At 37.1% G+C, this 25,759-nt stretch overlaps 1 protein-coding gene across 4 annotated transcripts; it reads left to right on the top strand.

Moving 5' to 3' along the window:
- Positions 1-1,280: 1,280 nt before the first annotated feature.
- On the top strand, positions 1,281-22,108 carry LOC128226762 (serine/threonine-protein kinase DCLK1-like). Of its 4 annotated transcripts, none has more exons than XM_052936800.1 (14): positions 1,281-1,451; positions 10,032-10,809; positions 14,880-14,976; positions 16,800-16,907; positions 17,720-17,784; positions 18,003-18,036; positions 18,436-18,535; positions 18,765-18,822; positions 18,980-19,099; positions 19,402-19,548; positions 19,766-19,977; positions 20,104-20,200; positions 20,312-20,392; positions 21,620-22,108. In XM_052936800.1, exons 2-14 carry the CDS (start codon positions 10,051-10,053, stop codon positions 21,845-21,847), a joined length of 2,106 nt encoding a protein of 701 aa, XP_052792760.1. In that variant the 5' UTR covers positions 1,281-1,451; positions 10,032-10,050; the 3' UTR covers positions 21,848-22,108. The 4 variants fall into 4 exon arrangements, with proteins under 4 accessions (XP_052792760.1, XP_052792761.1, XP_052792762.1 ...); XM_052936801.1 differs by lacking the exon at positions 1,281-1,451 and adding an exon at positions 1,888-2,085; XM_052936802.1 differs by lacking the exon at positions 1,281-1,451 and adding an exon at positions 2,994-3,092.
- The last annotated feature ends 3,651 nt before the right edge of the window (positions 22,109-25,759 follow it).

The raw sequence follows: 25,759 nt of genomic DNA on the forward strand, positions 1-25,759 counted from the left end.
CATATCCATAAGTGAACGAAGCCTTTATTTAAGAAATATTGGTGTCTAGTCCAAGACCATGTTTTTCTGACAGTAATTTTATTCTCCTATCGTGTACTCCGGTTTGGCTGTTTCAGTGTCCGGAAAGACGCCTGAATGCAATGCTCTTATTGAGCGCTCTATAGATAACTTAAATCCAGACCAAAAACCGAGCGATTGACCACAACCAGGCGCGATTCCATGATATGACATAAGAGGGGCGTACACTTTTAATGTGCGCCCCTCCCTCAGAACCAGTTTTTTGGTTTAAAAAGTTGGCAGGGGGTCTGGTTGGTTTCGGGGGTAACTCCCCACGATTACTTTTAACAATTTGAGGTGCGAAATGGTTCATTTTGGGCTTTATTTATTTTCATCGGTTTCTCTTATGTTGACATACACTTGGACAATTTTAGGGAGAGGGCCGCCGGCTGCCCCCCCCCCCTTGATCCGCTAGTGACAACAATACTTTTATTTCGTATATTTATACGATTAACACATATGGGGTACTTAAAGTTTGTACGATTTTCCGGTTTTCATTTTGAGAAATAGTAAAATACCGATACTGACAAGTACCTGTTAAATATGGCCATGTAAAAAAAAAATCAAAAAATACCAGCAAAAGCTCACGATAACCTGCATTTGCGGTTTAATCCACATTTCAAAACAAACCAATCAGTTAAAGCTGCACTCTCACAGATTTACCGTTTTAACAACTTCTTATTTTTTTGTCTTCGAATGAGCAAATTGTTGCGTAAATATCTGCAAACCAGTGATAGAAGACCGGTGACAAAAAGATCAGATCTCAGATTAACATATATCCGTTCGAAAAATGAGGTTTTATGGCTTAAAGCGTTACTAACGGTTTAAGACAAATGCATAAAACATCAATTTTTGAACCTAAATATAAAAATAAGTGATCTACTTTTTTGTCAGCAGCATTATATGACTGGTTTACATGCATTGTCGCATAAATTAGATCGTCCCAAGACAAACGTTTTTTTTAAAAAATGTTGTCAAAACGTTCAATCTATGAGAGCGCAGCTTTAAAATCTAAATGACACACAACAAGTTACTTGTCAAGGACATTAAGCTGGGAGATATTCGTTTTCATATTTATTACCATATATTGACACAGCCGTCATTTCTCGGGAAATTAATTTTCTCTGGTCCCTAAAAACGTCGATATCAGCCCCTATTTTCAGCAAGAGTTCTGTTATTGAGAACCACATTCTCGGCAATATCGATTCCAACTGAAACACGAGCGGAGCTGGCGCGTTCTGCACGAGCCATAAATGTTATCGTCTGCAGTTCATATTTGCCGTCTGGTTACGCTGCGGCTTCTAGTGATTGAAATGCATTTTGTGGCAACTTTGAGAGACTCTTTTTGTTGAATGTCGGGATTTGTTCGAGAAGAAAACCACCAGCATTAACAAGTAAGTTAAACGTTAATATATCATCAACACTATTATAGACGGTGTATAAAATTCTAGTATGCTGAATACTGTTTAAATGACAATCCTGTATATTGTTTATTTAATCTTTAAAAGCAGTTTTCTTCCAATAAATAAATAAAGTAAGTTCTGATTTTAACATATTGATCCTACCTAACTATGGGTCATAAAGGTGCTATATGTATATCTGAGACGTCACCGAAAGTATCAGAATGAATACAACCTTTTGTATATTCTTAAAATGGCAACTGTCATAGAGTGATCAATGCGGGACATGGATGCCATCCAAATTACAACTATAGTGTCTGATTACAATACAAGTACATACTAGGGTCGTAATTTAAGTATAATTGATATATAAACCTTCATCACTATATTTGCTTAACACTTTAATGCATGTGTATTTGAGCATTCTTGTTTGAAGTCTATGTGAGGTGAAATTCATCGCGCCAGTTCTCCAAGCGCCTCGAAAGTATTAATTTATGGTAATCTGGATTAAGGTGATTTGTATATTAATGCACACAGTTTACTGGCTGATCTATGACTTGTAAGCGAACTAAAGGTACATTTTAGGAATGAATATGTTCTGCATGATGGATATAAAATGAAATACCAGGTATGGAAGCATTTATTTTCAAATATTATCTTGTAACCTTATTCCCATAGAATAAAATATCCTTCATTAAATTCGGTTTTAAATTATTGTATAATCTCTCTCGTATCGAATTATTATATCTTTATTTTGAATTATCTGATTGCGTACATTAGAACCTAAAACAATAAATCTTGTACGGTTTACGGGTTATATACTGGTGTTTCCGTTTTTTTGTGACCCGTTGCTACCCGCGCACCCCACCGCGTTTCCCCCCTCCCACTCGTACAAAAAAAAATGTTTTGAAGGGGGCTAAGGTGTTTAGAGGGTCGGGCACGGTTGGGAGGTGGTTGGGGGCTATGTTTTAGGCCCCTACAAGGTACCCATGATCTAGAATCCGGCAATCGAAACTCTAATTGACATGACGTTTAAATAACATAATTCAAACAAAATCTTTCAAATTGTATAATAGTGATACGGAATATTGGTAACCGCACTCTTTAACACCATGTGTTTTACATTGGTTTGCAAATAAGCTAAATTTTCATGAAATCATCATGTAATTTAAAGACTTATCTAAAAATCTCATTTTAATAAATAAATCCGTTATGTTCGATTTATAATCTAATCAATCGGTAAAACAAATCAATGTTTACTTGACGGAAGTCCGATAAACTTCTTCAAAATACACAAACCATGCCATTATTATATTTAGCTATGGAATGGACCATCACACCACTTAAAAGAAGCCAGATATTCATTGTTATTTTGACTGTCGTATTTGTACAGTGGTGACAAATATTTAGTTTATCCATATAGATATGCCCTCCTATTTACATTTTCGAAAGGACAGTCATTTTTATATTTTACATACGTTTAAATATTCATTCACTAATTATAAAACTTCACAGTTGTTCCTTGTTGACTCCTTGCTGGTCGAGGTTTTGACCGGTTATATTTTAATCTAGCCGTATTATTCTTATTTCATTAATAAAGTATTATACGTTCCATGTTTTGGAGGTAACTTACTTGTAAGTATTTAGATTTTTTTTTAAATTCAAGTTCTCACAGCGACTTTCGCCTGACTGTCATCGGATCTTAGAAATAGAAACGTACATGGATTCATATATGTTCAATTACAGATCACTTTTGCATACATCATTGAATGTTTACCCTTCAATGAACGTGTAGGTGGTATGGATATCTATGGAACGCCAAAACTGTCTTATGCTGTGACATATTCTGCTAATATGTCTCACTGACATGCAATTATGTCTAGCCGACATGTCATTATGTCTTAATGAAATGTTATTATGTCTTACTAGCATGTTATTGTGTCTAAACGACATGTTCTTATGTATAACTGACATGTTAATATGGCTTACTGACATGTTATTATGGCTTACTGACATGTTATCGTGGCTAACTGACATGTTATCGTGGCTAACGGACATGTTATTATGGCTTACTGACATGTTATTATGGCTAACTGACATGTTATTATGGCTTACTGACATGTTATAGTCACACCACTTAAAAGGTATGGCTAACGGACATGTTATTATGGCTAACTGACATGTTATTATGGCTAACTGACATGTTATTATGGCTTACTGACATGTTATTGTGGCTAACGGACATGTTATTCTGGCTAACTGACATGTTATTGTGGCTAACGGACATGTTATTCTGGCTAACGGACATGTTATTGTGGCTTACTGACATGTTATTGTGGCTAACGGACATGTTATTGTGGCTTACTGACATGTTATTGTGGCTAACTGACATGTTATTGTGGCTAACTGACTGACATGTTATCGTGGCTAACTGACATGTTATTGTGGCTAACTGACTGACATGTTATCGTGGCTAACTGACATGTTATTGTGGCTAACTGACACGTTATCATGGCTAACTGACACGTTATCGTGGCTAACTGACACGTTATCATGGCTAACTGACACGTTATCGTGGCTAACTGACACGTTATCATGGCTAACTGACACGTTATCGTGGCTAACTGACACGTTATCATGGCTAACTGACACGTTATCGTGGCTTACTGACACGTTATTATGGCTAACTGACACGTTATCGTGGCTTACTGACACGTTATTATGGCTAACTGACACGTTATCGTGGCTTACTGACACGTTATTATGGCTAACTGACACGTTATCGTGGCTAACTGAAATGTTATTATGGCTAACTGACACGTTATTGTGGCTTACTGACATGTTATTGTGGCTTACTGACATGCTATTGTGGCTAACTGACATGTTATTGTGGCTAACTGACATGCTATTGTGGCTAACTGACATGTTATTGTGGCTAACTGACACGTTATCGTGGCTAACTGAAATGTTATTATGGCTAACTGACACGTTATTGTGGCTAACTGACATGTTATTGTGGCTAACTGACATGTTATTGTGGCTAACTGACATGTTATTATGGCTTACTGACATGTTATTGTGGCTTATGGACATGTTATTATGGATAACTGACATGTTATTATGGCTTACTGACATGCTATTATGGCTAACTGACATGTTATTATGGCTAACTGACATGCTATTATGACTTACTGACATGTTATTATGGCGTACTGACATGTTCTTATGGCTAACTGATATGTTATTGCGTCTTACTGACATGTTATTGTAGCTAACTGACATGTTCTTATGTCTTACTGACATGTTATTATGGCTAGCTGACATGTTATTATGGCTTACTGACAAGTAATTATGGCTTACTGACAAGTAATTATGGCTAACTGACAAGTAATTATGGCTAACTGACAGGTTATTATGGCTAACGGACATGTTGTTATGGCTAGCTGACATGTTATTATGTAATTATGGCTTACTGACATGTTATTATGTCTTACTGACATGTTATTCCGGCTAACTGACATGGTCATATGGCTAACTGATATATTATTATGTGTTACTGCATGTTAATATGTCTTACTATATATCCTTATGTCTAACTGATATGTTATTATGTCTTACTGACATGTTATTGTGACTAGCTGACATGGTCTTATGTCTTACTGACATGTTATTGTGGCTAACTGACATGGTCTTATGTCTTACTGACATGTTATTGTGACTAGCTGACATGTTATTATGGCTTACTGACACGTTATCATGGCTAACTGACACGTTATCGTGGCTTACTGACACGTTATCATGGCTAACTGACACGTTATCATGGCTTACTGACACGTTATCATGGCTAACTGACACGTTATCATGGCTAACTGACACGTTATCATGGCTAACTGACACGTTATCATGGCTAACTGACACGTTATCATGGCTAACTGACACGTTATCATGGCTAACTGACACGTTATTATGGCTAACTGACACGTTATCATGGCTTACTGACACGTTATTATGGCTAACTGACATGTTATCGTGGCTAACTGAAATGTTATTATGGCTAACTGACATGTTATTGTGGCTAAATGACATGTTATTATGGCTTACTGACATGTTATTGTGGCTAACTGACATGTTATTATGGCTAACTGACATGTTATTGTGGCTAACTGACATGTTATTATGGCTTACTGACATGTTATTGTGGCTTATGGACATGTTATTATGGATAACTGACATGTTATTATGGCTTACTGACATGTTATTATGGCTAACTGACATGCTATTATGGCTAACTGACATGTTATTATGGCTAACTGACATGCTATTATGACTTACTGACATGTTATTATGGCGTACTGACATGTTCTTATGGCTAACTGACATGCTATTATGGCTAACTGACATGTTATTATGGCTAACTGACATGCTATTATGACTTACTGACATGTTATTATGGCGTACTGACATGTTCTTATGGCTAACTGATATGTTATTGCGTCTTACTGACATGTTATTGTAGCTAACTGACATGTTCTTATGTCTTACTGACATGTTATTATGGCTAGCTGACATGTTATTATGGCTTACTGACAAGTAATTATGGCTTACTGACAAGTAATTATGGCTAACTGACAAGTAATTATGGCTTACTGACAGGTTATTATGGCTAATGGACATGTTGTTATGGCTAGCTGACATGTTATTATGTAATTATGGCTTACTGACATGTTATTATGTCTTACTGACATGTTATTCCGGCTAACTGACATGGTCATATGGCTAACTGATATATTATTATGTGTTACTGCATGTTAATATGTCTTACTATATATCCTTTTGTCTAACTGATATGTTATTATGTCTTACTGACATGTTATTGTGACTAGCAGACATGGTCTTATGTCTTACTGTCATGTTATTGTGACTAGCTGACATGATATAATGGCTAATTGACAAGTTATTATGGCTAACTGACATATTCTTGTGGCTTACTGCCATGTTCTTATGCCTTACTGACATGTTATTATGGCTAATTGACATGTTATTATGTATAGCTGACATGTTCTAATGGCTAGCTGACATGTTTTTTTGTCTTACTGACATGTTATTATGTATAACAGACATGTACTTATGTATAACTGACGTGTTGTTATGTCTTAGTGACATGTTATCATGTCTTACTGACGTGTTATTATGTCTAGCTGACGTGTGATTATGTCTAGCTGACAAGTTATTATGACTATCTGACATGTTATTTTGGCTATCGGACATGTTATTTTGGCTATCGGACATGTTATTTTGGCTAACTGACATGTTATAATGGCTTACTGACATGTTCTTATGGCTAGCTGACGTGTTATTATGGCTAGCTGACATTTTATTATGGCTTTCTGATATGTTATCTTTCTGAAATGTTATTATGGCTTTCTGACATGTAAATATGACTTACTGATATGTTTTTATGTTATTATGGCTAATAGACATGTGTTTGTGTTTAACTGACATGTTTGTATGGCTCACTGACATGAAATTATGTCTAACTGACATGTTATTATGTCTAAATGACATGCTCTAATGGCTTACTGACATGTTATTGTTGCTTACTGACATGTTCGTTTGTCGAACTGACATGTTATTATGTCTAACTGACATGTTCTTATGGCTTACTGACATGTTATTGTTGCTTACTGACATGTTCGTTTGTCGAACTGACATGTTCTTATGTCTAACTGACATGTTATTATGTCTAACTGGCATGTTATTATGTCGAACTGACATGTTATTATGTCGAACTGACATGTTATTATGTCTAACTGACATGTTCTTATGGCTAACTGACATGTTATTGTTGCTTACTGACATGTTCGTTTGTCGAACTGACATGTTATTATGTCTAACTGACATGTTATTATGACTAACTGACATGTTCTTATGTCTAACTGACATGTTATTATGTCTAACTGACATGTTCTTATGTCTAACTGACATGTTCTTATGTCTAACTGACATGTTCTTATGTCTAACTGACATGTTAGTATGGCTAACTGACATGTTATTATGTCTAACTGACATGTAATTATGACTAACTGACATGTTATTATGTCTAACTGACATGTTATTATGACTAACTGACATGTTCTTATGTCTAACTGACATGTTATTATGACTAACTGACATGTTCTTATGTCTAACTGACATGTTATTATGTCTAACTGACATGTTATTGTTGCTTACTGACATGTTCGTTTGTCGAACTGACATGTTATTATGTCTAACTGACATGTTCTTATGTCTAACTGACATGTTCTTATGTCTAACTGACATGTTCTTATGTCTAACTGACATGTTATTATGTCTAACTGACATGTTCTTATGTCTAACTGACATGTTATTATGTCTAACTGACATGTTATTATGACTAACTGACATGTTCTTATGTCTAACTGACATGTTATTATGTCTAACTGACATGTTCTTAAGTCTAACTGACATGTTATTATGTCTAACTGACATGTTCTTATGACTAACTGACATGTTATTATGACTAACTGACATGTTATTATGTCTAACTGACATGTTATTATGACTAACTGACATGTTATTATGTCTAACTGACATGTTATTATGACTAACTGACATGTTATTATGTCTAACTTACATGTTCTTATGTCTAACTGACATATTATTATGTCTAACTGACATGGTATTATGTCTAACTGACATGTTATTATGTCTAACTGACATGTTAGTATGTCTAACTGACATGTTCTTATGTCTAACTGACATGTTATTATGACTAACTGACATGTAATAATGACTGACATGTTGTCTATCCGACATGTTCTTCTGTCTTATGACATGTTATTGTGTCTTACTGACATGTTTTTATGCTTTACTGACAGGTTATTAGGTCTAAATGACGCATTGCACATTTTCAAGGTAAACTTAGTCCTTCTATGTTTCTTTAAAGGACATATTACCATTTTCTTAATATAATAAACATTATATCAATTTTTGTTTTCATTTATCTCATTTGGACTTAAATGATCTTAATTAGCACTAGTCAATAGACATTTTTGCAACAACAACATAACGTCTTTTTAACATGATAAGACGGGAATGGACAATACGTCAGTTGGAAATAATTGAACTAAATGCTAAATGCATGTTTTCTTGTATAATTAAAAATCGATTTTAAACTGTAATCTAGTATTGACTTCTACCATTTATTTTGCCCATTAATACTTTTGTGTGAAATAGAAATCCATTAAATTTCCATTTTATATTCGTCTTCGTAAATAGCTTCTTTTCAGCGCTGAACTTTTATTTTCTATCCAATTGGATGTTAAAATTAATGTCTTTAAATAATTTCCAATTATTATGATTGCTCAATATTTCGCTTTGAAAATCCGTTCTACAGTCGAAATCCCTTAATTCCTTTATCTCTGGTTAGATTAGATTACAAGATGTTTGCCTTTCAGAATATCTTAGACGTCTTAGTTAAAGTTTTCATGGACTACACATTTAAAACGGATTAGTTTTGGAATAAATTACACAAATATACAAAAATGGAAGCTTTAATTCAAAAAAGAAAGCTAAGAATTGCAGAATTTGCTGAATACAGGTAAAACATCCATCGGACAGTGTGACACTCTTATTGTCTTCTCTTTTCGCTTTCGAATGATATTTTTTTCGCATTTCTTTTAAATTGTTCAGGTCTGTGTCTGAACGGGTATAGGGTCAATTTGGCCCAGTTACCAATTCGGCCTTTTCCATCTCGGACTTTTCCGAATCCGTTTCCTTTTCGTTTTGATATGTTTTATTAAATACATTTTGTAAATTTATTGTGCAAGTCGTCGCACGGTACTGTCAAGATTTATCTCTCTATATATTTATATAGTTTGTCGTAAATTTATGAATTACTTCTGACAGTATTTTCTTACGTACGCACATGCAAAAATAGTTACAATTAGGTTTAAAACTGTTGTTGTCAGTTAATGTTGAATATACAGTGGGGTGTGTGTTTTTTCCCCATAAATTGTCATGTTTGTGTTTATTTTGAGAACTAAATGAAAGGAGTACCGAGTTTATTACCCGCTAGGAGAAATGCTGTGCACCGAGTTGTGAAAATGCATTAGGAATGGTATAAAAATGCACTTTAACTGTTTTCCTCGTCGCGTTTTGCAAACGGTGTCATATTGAACATGCATTGATAAAGAATGATATCCTTATTAAAGCAATCTATACTTTGAGACATCACACGTTCCAGAAGCATAAACACTGATAACATGCAAAGTGATAGGCTTGAATATTGAGGAAAAAAACCTCACGGTCTACAATACAGACTTTCAGAATTTTCATACTAAATATTTAGTTTAAAGGCATTTGCTTAGTATAACATTTTGTAATAAGTTTACAAATTCTTTGAAGAATGAAACATTTTTAAGCGACCTATGTTATTTTAAAACCGCATGAAAAAGCTGTACCTAAGGTCGACAACCTGATGGTCCCATTCAAACGTTTTTATCATTAGTTTAATTAAACACATCATAAAATAATTGTCAACTGTATTTTTAGAGAAATCGAGGATCGAAGAATGAGTAACATGGCGGGTCTGGAGACCGGCTGGGACGAACACTTTGCTTATAGCATGTCACGTGACGACCGTTCACGCGCCTCGAGGCTCAGCTCCCGGAACGGCCGCACGAGCCCCACCAACAGCGCCCATGGCAACCTCCTACGTCACAGCATCCTGAAATTATCAGACGACAAGAAAGCCAAGAAAGTTCGGTTCTACAGAAACGGTGACAGGTTCTTTAAAGGAATGGTTTATGCTGTGTCGCCTGAAAGGTTTCGGACGTTCGAGTCTCTGTTAGCCAATTTGACGGACAGTCCTTTAGGGGATAAGGCGGTGCTGCCGCACGGTGTTAGACACGTTTTCTCTGTTGATGGTTCGAAAAAAGTGACAAAACTAGAAGAACTCAAAGAAGGCGAGAGCTATGTGTGTGCGTCAACAGACGTTTTCAGAAGGGCAGAGTATGATAATACATTAACACCCGCATGGAATTCAACCACCGGAAGAAAGGCGAAGTCTCGGGAAACCCTCTCGGGGTCCCAGGAATCACAAGGCCTGCTGTTCACGTCAAGGGATCCTAACATTGATGAACATAGAGACTTCATAAGGCCGAAGCTAGTGACCATCATACGTAACGGATCTAAGCCCCGGAAGGCGGTGCGTGTGCTTCTCAACCGGAAGACGGCACACTCATTCGACCAGGTGCTCACGGACATTACAGAGGCCATAAAACTTGACACAGGAGCGGTTAAAAGGATATTCACCGTTGATGGCCGTCCGGTAATGTCTTACTATATTACGGTCTTTGTTTTCATGGGTTTAATGCACACAAGGTACGATAAGACAACACTTATGAGCTGCATAATATAACTTAACTTGCTTAAGCGTTTACTTTATTGGATTTGAAAAACGGGTAAAAGAGAATCCTAGTCCACAAATTTAATTAAAGCTTTCATTTTTTTTCAAGTCATTTCATATAATCGTATTCATATTTGCACGAAAAGTTTATCCGTGTTCTTTTACAAGTTTGCTGAGATCGATTTCAAGATATCTACGATAACAGTCCAGCTTATTTAGTTTTTTTGAATTCATTTGCGAACTACCTGCGAAATACCTGCTTAAGACGTACTCATCTAAGTGATATGAATGACAGTATTGATAACACTAAACTGTGTGATTTGTCAGGGACAAGTGCCTGTATATCTCTGTATTTTGTACATCATCCGTCTTCAATAGGATCACGATGATTTTGCACGGGACCTTCATATTCTCAAGTCCTGGTTTTGGAGACCAACGAACGAGTGTTATCAATTATATCAATTTAATCACCAACACAGATATGATGGTCGATATAATTATTTCGTACGTTGATAATTAATAAAAGGCGGTTGTGTCATAAACTGGCGGTTTTAAGGCATAATCCTGGTTAAATCCGTATAAATCCCGACCTTCTGATATGTCGTAAATCACTATGACGTTTTCATTGGCAAAGCATCCATTGTTTAATTTTATTGCCAAATATAGCAAAAAAACTGCATTGTAACGCCATGCTTTTGTATGAACAATGATGATGATGATGATGATGATGATGATGATGATGATGATGATGATGATGATGATGATGGTTGTGGTTGTGGTTGTGGGTTTGGTGGCGGTGGCGGTGGTGGTTGTGGCGGTGGCGGTGGTGGTGGTAGTGGTGGTGATAGTGATAATGTTGTTGTAATTGTTGTTGTTGTTGTTGCTGCTGCTGCTGCTGCTGCTGCTGCTGCTGCTGATGATGATGATGATGATGATGATGATGATGATGACAAAACATGGCGTTTCATTGTATCGATGGATGTTCGGGGTTGTTTTTGCTCTCAGAAATCGAATCAGGTTATTTGCTTTATCTGCTTCACATAAATTAAGAGTATTTCCTTGGTGCTTGCACTAGTCAAGAGAAACCAATATTAAAAGCGTTACCATAGAGACCGCGTAGAATATGCCATGTAAACGATGGAAGAATGTCATAGTTTGTATATTAAATATAACAGATATGTTGTTTAAAAAATAAAATCAAGCGAAATTCGGACATTTCCAGATCAATTCCAAAAATAACCAAAGAAACGATATAAAACAATGCAATGTCAGAAATATAATTTTTTAAACCTTTTCATAAAGAATATATGTCAAGAAATGCAATACACTGAGGGCTATTTTCCTGAGCTCTTGGTTTTAGGTACATGAAATGATTTACAAAACAATAATCAAAGCCCTTACAGCGTTGAAAGGCTTTCGGCCTGCTTTGTTTTGGGAATATTGGCATGTAATTGTAAAACAAATTAATATAAACACCTAAAAATAGAATATGCATGCTCACGAACTACTTCGCAAATACTTATTTCCAGGGTATCAACGTCAAACCAAATGCACCCAACAAAATGCATTTAACATGTTAATTAAGTTTTTGTTTAAGGTTTCTTTTCTACACTGACAGGATCCTCTCGCAAAATTCCTCTGGATCAAATCATCCGCATACTATTCATTCCCCGTGTATATTGATGTATCGTAATATTGACTTCAACCTATTTCACTCGTGGACAAAATAAACAGATTTATAAATATGCATATGCAACACGCACAAGACTCTGGGCTAAAATTACTAAAATAAACTGAAAAATTTCACACATTTTCCGTTCCATTCGGCATGACATGTCTTTACTCACAAATTGTAGCAGGTCGAAAGTCGGTCAAGGCTTTAAGCGCTTTGATTTTAATTGTATAAGTGTGTACTAGCATTTAGTAATTGTCAAAGGCTGTTAGTATGTTCTAACACAAGTAATCGGTTTGATGCGACACAGTCGCATAACTTTTATTTTGTGTAAGTTCTTACAAACAATCTTATTGAAAATTGTCTTGTAAGAGCCGATTTAGGCTATTTTAAACATAGAAAATATACTAATGGATGAATTACAATCACCAAAAAACTGATAATAGGATAAAATGAAATATTATGATATCATGTAAAACATTTTTGATTGATATCTTATGCCAAATGACGTTTAATTGCACCTTCAATGAAATCAATGTTTTTTTTCCGTATTAATGAATAAACCTGTCCGAATTCAATCACCCAGGATTCTATTTTAAACTGATAGTACATGTATCTAGATCCCCGGCCGCGGCCAAAACGTAAACACAGATATATAATTATACTCATTTTAATTTAGTACGCGTTCATTTTGCATATTTTAATTTTAGCATTGCGTTGTTTAACCTGTCGATATTAAAATGATTTGCTTTTTATGATAATCAGGTAATAACGCAATAATGCAGCTAATTCGCACTATATTTACCGCACATCGCATATTATGAATTGTCGTTACAGTGCTACGTTTAGCAAGCTAACTTATATGCAGAACACAGCTCCAATGAGCAGATATTAGAGTAGATGGTAATGCAAATCAGGTCGTTGACCACCGCAGTTCTAACAGCGCTTGGGTAGAAACGCCCGTGTGCACATTAATTTGTCTAATGTTAAAAAAGTTATGTCGATATGCCGATGGTAGATTCCGATTAACGGTTATAAAAGTATGCTCGCCTAGGGGTATACAGTCTAATAACAGAATATTTATCATTTAGAATTTCATATGATAGAAAAGAGAAATATCACAGGCATTACAAATGGCTGAAAGACCTAAAGTGTCAGACTACAATCACTGTATATTATGAAAAAGAGAATAGGGTACATAACTTGAAATAAAAAAGAAATACCATTGGAAGAAGTTCATTTTCATCCCCGTGCAGCATAGCGTGAACATGATGAAAACATGCAGAGTCTACGAAATCAACCACAATCTCGTGTCACGTGGTTATGAGCGTATTTGTAATGCAAATACGAGATGATCAAATATTTGCCATCTAATTTAAATCCTTCATCTTGTATGAATAATGGGTTTTGAGAGGGATTGTGAGTTGATGACCTATTGCTCACCAGAATTTAAGAGATTGTCAGGGGCTATTTATTGTCTGACTCAGAATTTCATATTGATTCCAATCATGGGCTTGAGGAGGTTGAAATAATGAATTGTTCAGCTGCTCGTTACAGATCATTTCTAAGTATTGTACCACAAAACAAACGTGATACACAATTTTGTTTCTCACAATTGAGAATCTCATTAGACGCAAGTGGCCACATGTTCCCAATGTCCCATAGACTCATATACCCACAATGACTTTCTCATAAACCTGTTCATACAAGGCATTTAATGATTATGTACTTCATTCTGAAAGACAATGACATATCATGTTTATGTTTCTGGCTCATGCAAAGTAAGCGACGAACAGACATGTTCGCGTTAATTGTATATAAAAACTTCCATGTATTAACCATACAGATTGTTTTGAATACGCTCCATTTGTAACACAAGTATCAAATATTTGTTTGCAAAGATGGAAGCTTAAAACGCTTAAAACCAAAACAATATATAGCTACGTGTCTACGGAAAAAACTGGGAGTTCAGTTAGTAGTTCATGTTGATAAAATAGGTCCAACGTTACACTAACATATCGTCACTATCGATGGATACTCCCTCAGTAAGTCTGAACGAATGTCACTGTCGATGGATACTCCCTCAGTAAGTCTGAACGAACAGACGGACTTACTAAAACCTCAAGAATTCACTTAAATAGTACTGATTTTTAATTTATCCCATGAAGATTGTTTTGTAGTTACAATGATCTTCCGTGCATTGGACCAGGTTGACGTTTTTTATAAACTGTAAATAACATGCTGACTTGACACCGTCGGTTTTTAACGTTAGTGCAATAATACCATATTTGTTTATTTTCTATTGCTAATGCATTTACAGGTTCAGTCACTAGCAGACTTCTTCCAAGATGAGACCATATTTGTAGCATATGGACCTGAGCGTTATTACGACGACGACTTCGATCTCGACGAGAATGGTGAGTTGAATAAGAACTTTTTTAAAAATTAAAAGTTTTTTTTAAAAAAACAAGTGCCGAAACTGATGAAAACTAAAATGTCTGACGCCGCAGTGACGGGTACATATTTCTCTAAAAGATTGTCCATGGCGGAATAAACCAGCGTCACCATGACTCATCGTGAACAGTTGGTCATGATAATAAAGTCGTCCTGGCAGAAGCAATGATTTCCTATAAACCACCAGAAACAGGAAATGTCGGACATGCTGGATGTTTATTTTCTACTTTATTGGAGGGAATAATGGAGAATAATGAAACCATTACAGTGTAATTAGAACCACACGTCCAATATAGCTTGTATACAGCACAAAAGCAGCCTTACACGTTCTGTGCATCAAGACCATGAATTGCTCATCCCATGTCCAGGAAATTCCTTACCCGGAGATAATTGAGCTTCTTTCGACCAATGATTAAACATTAAATCTTTATGGCTCTAATTATATAAAAAAATATTCAATTTGTGGGTATGCTTTGGGAAAGATCCATGTCAAACGATGCGCATCATTTTTGAAGAGAACAATTACATGATGCCCACCGTCCCCCCATGATCCACTAGACTGTTTCATAGAGAATGGGTCTCAAAACCTGATTTTGCCAGTACATCAGGAGTCACTGATTTAAAATATCGTAAATAGACCCTCTTTTGGAAAAATACCAACTTGCCTCAGACAGGATGACTGGTATTGGCTATCTATATTCAATAATTTGCATGAATAACTCGGAATGAATTCCAAATAGTTTTTTAGAGATTCATCATCTTGCTATGAGTCAGAACAGACAAGAGGGTTGCCGAATTTCGATGCGAACTGATAAAAGGTCATCTTATTTCAGGTTTATTATTAAAGTACTTTTACTATCTGTATTTCAATGAAAAAATAACAATGTTTTTTTTCGGCATAAAACTAGTTAGAAAATTAACATAGCTTTTCCTGCACTCTTTTCACATAAAACTATCTGTGATCTGCAGATTCCTGCTATTTTAGTATTTGCAAGAGAATCGTTCCGTAGTGCATGATCGATATGGCCAGCAGTTAAGGAAACATTTAAAATGATATCATGCCTAATATAATATACCTAATGGAAGTGACATTAAAATTTGTAATGATTAATATGAATGAGACTGTTTTATGAACGCGTATATGCGCTGCACGTTGGTTGATCCCTCAATTTCCCGTGCTTTTTGGAGTTTTGCCCAAAACATAGAGTAAAATGGGTAACTGCACATATATCAAACATTTAAAACAGAACAAATGGAACACAGAGGACTTGTTCAATTAAATTAACACTCCCAACTTAAATCCTAGGAGCCTAACTTTGTGCCTGCCGAACATTGTGGATTGCGTGACATTATACGGTGTCATAGCTTGTGCTTTAATTATCACTTAGAAGCTCAGAAACAACTTGGTTAGGGAGAAAATGATAAGAATACCGCAATCCAATTATTTCACAGAATAACTAAATTGTTCGCTCCTTTCTTATATCGATTGAAATATATATACTTTAAAACATGCATAAATGCAAACTTAAAATTGTTTTTTGCTCCAGAACAATTATACGGCTAGAACTTTTTTGATTGTTAGTGGAAAATTCTAAATGCCATATACGTCATGTTTGCGTGATAGATCCCGAGGGAAAAAACACTGTATGTTTATTTTAGGAGATTGTGTTCATTTGTAATATTGTTTCAATGCCAATTTGTGTAATAATTTGATGTGTTTACTGAAGCAGAAGTATGCTAAAAAAAATGTGTGGCGTTTGAAAGTAACGTTTTCCCACCTTTTCAGAAGTCAAGTACGTGGCCCCTTACCGTGCACGTGAACCGGGGGAACGCGTTACGTTACGTTCTTCTAAATCCAGCCGTCGCTCGGCGTCGTCGAAAAATCTCACGGAAGGTAAAGTAGTTTAAAATTTTGACTATATATATATAGATGTTATGACTATATATATATAGATGTTATGACTATATATATATAGATGTTATGACTATATATATATAGATGTTATGACTATATATATATAGATGTTATGACTATATATATATAGATGTTATGACTATATATACATAGATGTTATGACTATATATATATAGATGTTATGACTATATATATATAGATGTTATGAAAAAAAAATCACGTTAGTGGTATAAAACACGTCACGGAACCTGTATATTTTCAATATTTTATGTATGGAATTGTTTAAGTGACATTACATTTTCACATTCGGATGCCAAAACACATGCTATATAAGTTTGTTATGTTACAAAGACTAGTTTAACCCTTAAGCTGCTGATGGCGATTTAAAAGGCTTTGCAAACAGCTTGGAACCAGACCAGACGCCGACTCGGCGCCTGGTCAGGTTCCAAGCTGTTTGCCACTCAGTCAATATATCCCCAAAGTTTATTGAAAGAAATTAAGAATAAACCAGACGAAATTTTTGAGCAGACGATAATTTACCCAGCATGCAAAGGGTTAATGTTGCAGCTAGTGTTGTTCTGATGATCGATCATAACAAAATCACAGCCGACTGGTCGATCGATTAACGAATATAATCGATCATCAGAACAAAAGACATTACAAATTGCTCCGATTCTCAAAACTAGTTGCAGCCAATGATCGCTTCGTTTTGATGACATAAAATAGAGGAATTTTATTAATATAACGTGCCTTTTGGAACGACCCCTCTCAATGTTGGTGTTTGCCTTCAGATATTGGTTACTGTAGCCCTAGAAGTTCACCAAAGACGCCGAAGAAATTGCGAGCAGTTTCCGCTGTAAGTGTTAGCGTCTTTTTTATTCATTAATTTAAATGTTGAAATCATGAAACACCAACTGACAAATCTAGTGTCCTTGTAATACCACAGTATACATGTATGGTTTGCATATAATAATGATCAATGTCTGCGAGCTTCTGACAATGCTAGATACAAAACACCAGTAACTTGAAGATGATTGTAATAATTATTCTGAGTGTTATTTCCATCTTTTTCAGCCAAAGTACAGAACATTCAATGGACCAGATGGAGGTATATAGTCTTAACAAAACTTGTATCTTAAAGTAGTGGGATATATTATCATTGTTATTATTATTATTATTATTATTATTATTATTATTATTATTATTATTATTATTGTTATTGTTATTATTATTATTTTATTATTATTATTATTATTATTATTATTATTATTATTATTATTATTATTATTATTATTATTACTGTTGTTGTTGTTGTTGTTATTATTATCATTATTGTATCTTACCTATTAAAATCTAAATTACTTACTAGTATTAAAGGTATGAACCAAAGATGAGAATTTTAAAATTTTATGGGGCGGGGGGGTAACAAAATCCACAATAGACAAAAACGGCTTTACAAACTCGGTAAGCATGCTCTACCTATGTTAACAAACGTTTTGTGTTTCAGATGAGTTTGAGACCGGACCCCCTACCCTGGCCCAGACGTACGAGATAGGGCGGAAGATCGGAGAGGGAAACTTCTCCATAGTCAAGGAGTGCATACACAAGTAAGGCCATGTAATATCGATCGGGTCATTGGAATTGTTTAAGTCTCTTAGACATACACCAGTTATGCATTAATATTGTTTTTCTTTACAACAATATGTTTCAGGCAAGAACTGAAATTCATTTTGGATGTCTTCGTATCTCAGAATTGTGAAAAACTGTTAAACACAGTAATTAATGATGAAATAACTTGCAAATGTATAAACGTAACATGCCTCCTCTTTCTTTCAGACGAACAAAGAAAAGATACGCATTAAAAATAATTGAAAAAGAAAAATGCCGAGGAAAGGTTAGTAATCTAGGACTCATTTACTAAGTCATAGTTTTAAGTAAAAAAATAAACATATTTGTTTTAGACATATTTTCTTGAAAATGTAAGTCATCAATGAATTTTGCCTTAATTTGTCATATCTTACTAACTTCGATTGTGCGCATGCATGTTCCAGGAGCAGATGATCCAGAACGAGGTTGCCATCCTGAAGCGCGTGAAGCATCCGAACATTGTGGAACTTGTGGAGGATTTCCACTCCCATACAGAACTCTTCCTCGTCATGGAATTAGTCAAGGTACCTAACATTTGGCAAGCATAAAGACATTACTTTAATAATAATTTTAATCAAACAAGTGTTCAGCGTTCTGGAGTGAAGACATTGGATTTCTGCATTTTCGGTTACACATGGGTGCTGCCAATGACTTTTCATCCATGTGCTGAATAAAACGGACCAAAGACAACATAGAATAGGTCCAAACGTTCTGGTGACTACATTTATTACAAGTAGCTGCTGACCTTTATTATTTGACTAAAACAAGTTCCTCTTATACAGGGCATTTAGTAAACTACATTAACAGTTACGTTTGTTATTTCTAGGGCGGTGACTTGTTTGATGCTATTTCAATGGCAACCAAGTATACAGAGAAAGACGCATGCGCAATGATGTTTAATCTTGCAAGTGCGCTAGAATATCTCCATAGCAACGACATTGTCCACAGAGACCTTAAACCAGAAAATCTCTTGGTAATTATACAACATTTTCGTTTGACAAACAATAACAAAATTATTCAGTTTTTTTATTCCCAATATTCTCATCACAAGCACAGAAGCAAGAATGTTCCAATAAAACGTTGAAGACCGAAACGGATAATGCTCACGGAATGTTCCCATTCGTATTTGCATGAGCGTGCGGTGACATAACACGCGATGAACGTATGAAAGAAAATGTTTCCTTTCGCAGGTTTGCGACCACGGGGACGGCACAAAGTCCCTGAAGCTGGGTGACTTTGGCTTAGCCACGTCTTGCAATGATCCACTGTTCGTTGTGTGTGGTACTCCCACATATGTGGCACCGGAAATACTGAAGGAGACTGGATATGGACGTGAGATTGACGTCTGGGCGGCAGGAGTTATCATGTACATCCTTCTATGTGGGTTCCCGCCATTTGCAAGGTGGGGAAGCGCTGTATTAAATTCAAAATACATTGTATTTTTAATCAAGGACATTTAAAAGTCATCGACTATATTTCTCACTTAAGCAATCCTGCACTAGTTTTGATGTCTTTGGTTTTGTTTCAGTGCCAAGAATGACCAGGAGGAACTATTTGACGCCATCATAGAAAAGGAGGTTGATTTTCCCGCCAATTACTGGGACGGAGTGTCCAAGGATGCAAAGGTATGCCGCATTAAAGAGTCACCGTAATTATAATGTAACATATATCCTATACATACGTTTCTGGTACACTCCTTGTGTTGTAGAATTTATGGCGTTTGTTTGATATTCCAGGATCTCATAAAAGGCATGCTGAGGAAGAACCCGGATGAAAGGCTGACGGCCAGACAAGTTACAGAACACGACTGGGTGACGGTCAGTAGTGCCGTTTTCTGCTATTAACTATTTTCCCCGTTATTTTACTATGTTCGTTTGAGGTTATACGAATAAGGCAACGGTGATTGGTATACATTTCGGCCTCTCACCGAAGAGGTCGTGGGTTCGAGCCTAACCTGCTCTGGGCAGACTCAGTCGAAAGGGACAATGAGTGGGTTTCTACCAATGACATGGTTCTTTGTGCAATACTAGTTTTGTTCGAATCGAGCTATAATAAAAGACAACGTGTTGTCGCATAAATATACCTTTAGTCTTGGTGTTATCTTCGTCGACTGCGGTTGTAGCCATGTAAATACAGTCGAACACCGTTAACTCAAACTCGCTTTGCTCGAATTCCTCCTTGTTGGTTTGAACTTGATGTAAAGGACCGATTACAATTAACTGAAGGTAAACATTCCCGCTTTGCTCAAATTTTTCGAGGCTCGAGGTATTTTCGCCGCTCCCTGGTAGTTCGAGTCAACGAGGTTCGACTGTAGAGAATACAAGAGCTTTACCAAGAAATAACTATGAAATACAGAAAATTAAAAATGTCATAAAATATGAGTCCTTTCGATTGTTTTTCGACAATCTAAAAGATGCTATAGTCCATAGTTGTGTCATTGTAGATCGTTGTTAAAAGTGACCACTTGCGTAAACCTGAAAAAAGGAGAAATGCATACTTTTACGGCACAAGCCACACACTCATAGGTCAAATGACACGAAAGAAAATAGCAGGTCATTTCCTTCATGCGAAGAAGCGGGGCACAATGTCAGTCCGTCGATGGGTCGGTCGACCTCAAACACAAAAACCTTGTCCGATCAGTACAAAGAGGACGCTTTGACCTACGGTCCTATAACTTGGTTGAGGGTTGATCATGACAACTGTAACTTCTATAACGACATTTATAACTGTTCTTTAACCATACCTACTATCCTTAAGGAAGGGGTGTTCGTCATCACCTTCAATTACCCCTCAATTGCTGCCATACAGGGGGCATACATGTTTTACAAACGTTTTTTTTATTAATTGGTTGGACATTCGTCGGAATCTACGTGCGGTTTCACTTTGCTGCGTTATGTTTTACGAACGTGCATTAACAGTAATGTTTATATTTACTACATGAGTAGTTCAGTCCGTTTGTTGAAATATATAAATAATTAAATGAAAGTACAATCGTGTCGTAGCGGTATTTCATGTTGGTAATATCTTCTGTATTATCTTTAAAGTCTGAGAAGGCATCTGAAAGGGACATCCACGACTCCATAGCAACGGAGATCAAATCTCACTTCAAGCGGAAACCGAAACCTTCAATGAGTTCCGCAGGTATCCGATTGGTTGCCACCACCGCCCTCGACAAGCAGTCGCGCTTCTTTGAGGGCCGGAAGCAGGCCAAACTCTCACTTCCGGCGAAGAAGGCGGACGTCAGCAATGGTCAACAGGAGGAGGTGTTTTGATTGATGACGGATTTTCACCAAGTTGCAATATAAACGATGCATTTAGAAGTATTATAAAGAATATAATTTGTGTATGTTTTTGTCGTTAGAAAAAAATATTAAATAATTTTATAATCATTAAACATGAACTGTTTAGCTGTTAGCTGTATGTGAGTAACAGTCATTATATTTGATATTGTTGTGACGTATGCTTTTGAAGAGTATATCATAATTGCATAAAACTTTGTGATGTAGGAGTTCAGTATACTATTGTGCGAAATAAAAGAATAATTTACAACTTCTTTTCCTTGCTCTTTAGTTTTCCGGCACTTTTTTGAAAAACCAGATAACCCGCAACATCTGCGAAATTAAAAACACATAGGTTGCAGTAACTGATATGACTTAAACGGATGACATACTTATATACATGATATAGTATGTACATGTTATTGTGTAATGTTTTAACCATAACTGACTGATACAGCCTCATTACAGATGGTATAGGGTCATACAATGTGGTGATTGGTCTAGAGTATTTGGCGTCCGCCATTCACCAACGACGTTTAACATGGATAGGATCATACAAGGTGGGAATTGGTCTAGAATAATTGGCGTCAGCCATTCACCCACGACGTTTATCATGGATATGATCATACAAGGTGGGGATTGGTCAAGAGAAATGGGCGTCCACCACTCAGCCACGACGGTCAACGTCGATAGGTTCATACAAGGTGGGGTTTGGTCTAGAGTAATTTGCGTCCGCCATTTACCCACGACGTTTGACACAGATATGATCATACAAGGTTGTGATTGGTCTAGAGTTATTGGCGTCCGCCACTCACCCGCGACGTTTGACACAGATATGATCATACAAGGTTGTGATTGGTCTAGAGTTATTGGCCTCCGTCATTCACCAACGACGTTTGACATGGATAGGATCATACAAGGTTGTGATTGGTCTAGAGTTATTGGCGTCCGCCATCCACCAACGCCGTTTAACATGGATAGGATCATACAAGGTGGGAATCGGTCTAGAATAATTGGCGTCCGCCACTCACCCACGACTTTCAACATGGATAGGATCATACAAGGTGGGGATTGGTCAAGAGAAATGGGCGTCCACCACTCAGCCACGACGGTCAACGTCGATAGGATCACACAAGGTGGGGATTGGTCTAGAGTAATTTGCGTCCGCCATTCACCAACGACGTTTAACATGGATAGGATCATACAAGGTGGGGTTTAGTCTAGAGTTATTGGCGTCCGGCATTCACCCACGACGTTTAACCAAGATAGGATCATACAAGGTGGGGATTGGTCTAGAGTAATTGGCGCCCGCCACTCACCCACGACGTTCAACGTAGATAGGATCATATAACGTGGGGATTGGTCTAGAGTAATTGGCGCCCGCTATTCACCCGTGACGTTCAACATAGATAGGATCATACAAGGTGGGGTTTGGTCTAGAGTAATTGGCGTCCGCCACTAAGCCCCGACGTTCAACACAAATAGGATCATAAAAGGTGGGGATCGGTCTTGAGTAATTGGCGTCCAACTTTCACCCACGACGTTCAACATGGATAGGATCATGCAAGGTGGGATTTGGTCTAGAGTAATTGGCGCCCCGCACTCACCCACGATGTTCAACATGGATAGGATCATACAAGGTGGGGTTTGGTCTAGAGTAATTGGCGCCCCGCACTCACCCACGATGTTCAACATGGATAGGATCATACAAGGTGGGATTTGGTCTAGAGTAATTGGCGCCCCGCACTCACCCACGATGTTCAACATGGATAGGATCATACAAGGTGGGGTTTGGTCTAGAGTAATTGGCGACGCACTAATCCACGACGTTCAACCAAGATAGGATCATACAAGGTGGGTATTGGTCTAGAGTAATTGGCACCCGCCACTCAGCCAAGACGTTCAACATGGATATAATCATACAAGGTGGGCATTGGTCTAGAGTTATTGGCGCCCGCCAATCACCCATGACGTACAACATGGATAGGATCATAAAAGGTGGGCATTGGTCTAGAGTAATTAGCGCCCGCCACTCACCCACGACGTACAACGTAGATAGGGTAATACAAGATGGGGATTGGTCTAGAGTAATTGGCGCCCGCCACTCACCCACGACGTACAACGTTGATAGGGTCATACAAGGTGGGGATTGGTCTAGAGTAATTGGCGTCCGCCACTCACCCACGACGTACAACATGGATAGGGTCATACAAGGTGGGGATTGGTCTAGAGTAATTGGCGCCCGCCACTCACCCACGACGTACAACGTTGATAGGGTCATACAAGGTGGGGATTGGTCTAGAGTAATTGGCGCCCGCCACTCATCCACGACGTACAACATTGATAGGGTCATACAAGGTGGGGATTGGTCTAGAGTAATTGGCGTCCGCCACTCACCCACGACGTACAACATGGATAGGGTCATACAAGGTGGGGATTGGTCTAGAGTAATTGGCGCCCGCCATTCACCCACGACGCACAACGTAGATAGGGTCATACAAGGTGGGGTTTGGTCTAGAGTAATTGGCCTCCGCCACTCACCCAATACGTTTAACCAAGAAAGGATCATACAAGGTGTGGATTGTTCTAGAGTAATTGGCGCCCCGCACTCACCCATGACGGTCAACGTCGATATGACCATAAAAGGTGGGGTTTGGTCTAGAGAAATTGGCCTCCGCAACTCACCACGACGTTTAACATAGATAGGATCATACAAGGTTGTGATTGGTCTAGAGTAATTGGCGCCCGCCAATCACCCACGTCGTTCAACATGGATAGAATCATACCATGTGGTGATTGTTTTAGAGTAATTGGCGCCCGCCACTCACCAACGACGTTTAACATAGATAGGATCATACAAGGTTGGGATTGGTCTAGAGTAATTGGCATCCACCACTCACCCACGACGTTCAACATAGATAGGATCATACAAGGTGTGGATTGTTCTAGAGTAATTGGCGCCCCGCACTCACCCACGACGTTCAACACAGATTGGACCATAAAAGGCGGGGATGGGTCTAGAGTAATTTTCCTCCGCCACTCACCCACGATGTTCAACATAGATAGGATCATACAAGGATGTGATTGTTCTAGGGTTATTGGCGCCCGCCACTCACCCACGACGTTTTACATGGATAGGATCACACAAGGTGGGGTTTGGTCTAGAGTTATTGGCCCCCGCCATTCACCCATGACGTTTAACGTAGATAGGATCACACAAGGTGGGGTTTGGTCTAAATTTATTTGCATATTTATATCACTATTTTCTAGATATTTACCCAAAGATTGGTTCATTCAAAGACAACAAATAAAAAGGCTGTCAAAACGGTTAACTGTGAGAATGCAGCTTTAAATCACTGTTAGATGTTAAGTATTACCTAAATATAGACTTCCGCTTTTATCTTAGTAAACTGGCTGTTTTGTGTTAAACTATGTTTTCCCTCTTATGTGTACATATCATAAAGAGAACGATCTATTTAAACATACTCATATGTTTTTCTACATATAACTATGCTGAATTGCCTAGCATTCATACTGATTAACTCTAAAATATTAGTGAATTCATGTACCTTATCCTTCAAAGTAAGAAGTCTGTTGGTGTACTTTAGTGTTTTCATCTCATGTCTATATAGCATACAGTACGATCTATTCAAACATGTGTATATCTTTGTCTACATAGAATATTGCTTCGTATACATGTACTTCTTTTTTGTGTGAATTTTGACATAAATTTTATCAAATGAACTGTGTTTCAATTTGTTATTTGTACAATGCGTTAAAGTTGAGTGACCAAAAACATAAAAATCACTCCCTTATATGGTACACTAAAATGTTATACTTTATCATGTGCTATCACATCGAACAACATTAACATAAATGACCATATATAATATGGCGTATATGTAT

The sequence above is a fragment of the Mya arenaria genome, chromosome 3 (genome assembly GCF_026914265.1).
Source record: "Mya arenaria isolate MELC-2E11 chromosome 3, ASM2691426v1".
NCBI lineage: Eukaryota > Metazoa > Mollusca > Bivalvia > Myida > Myidae > Mya > Mya arenaria.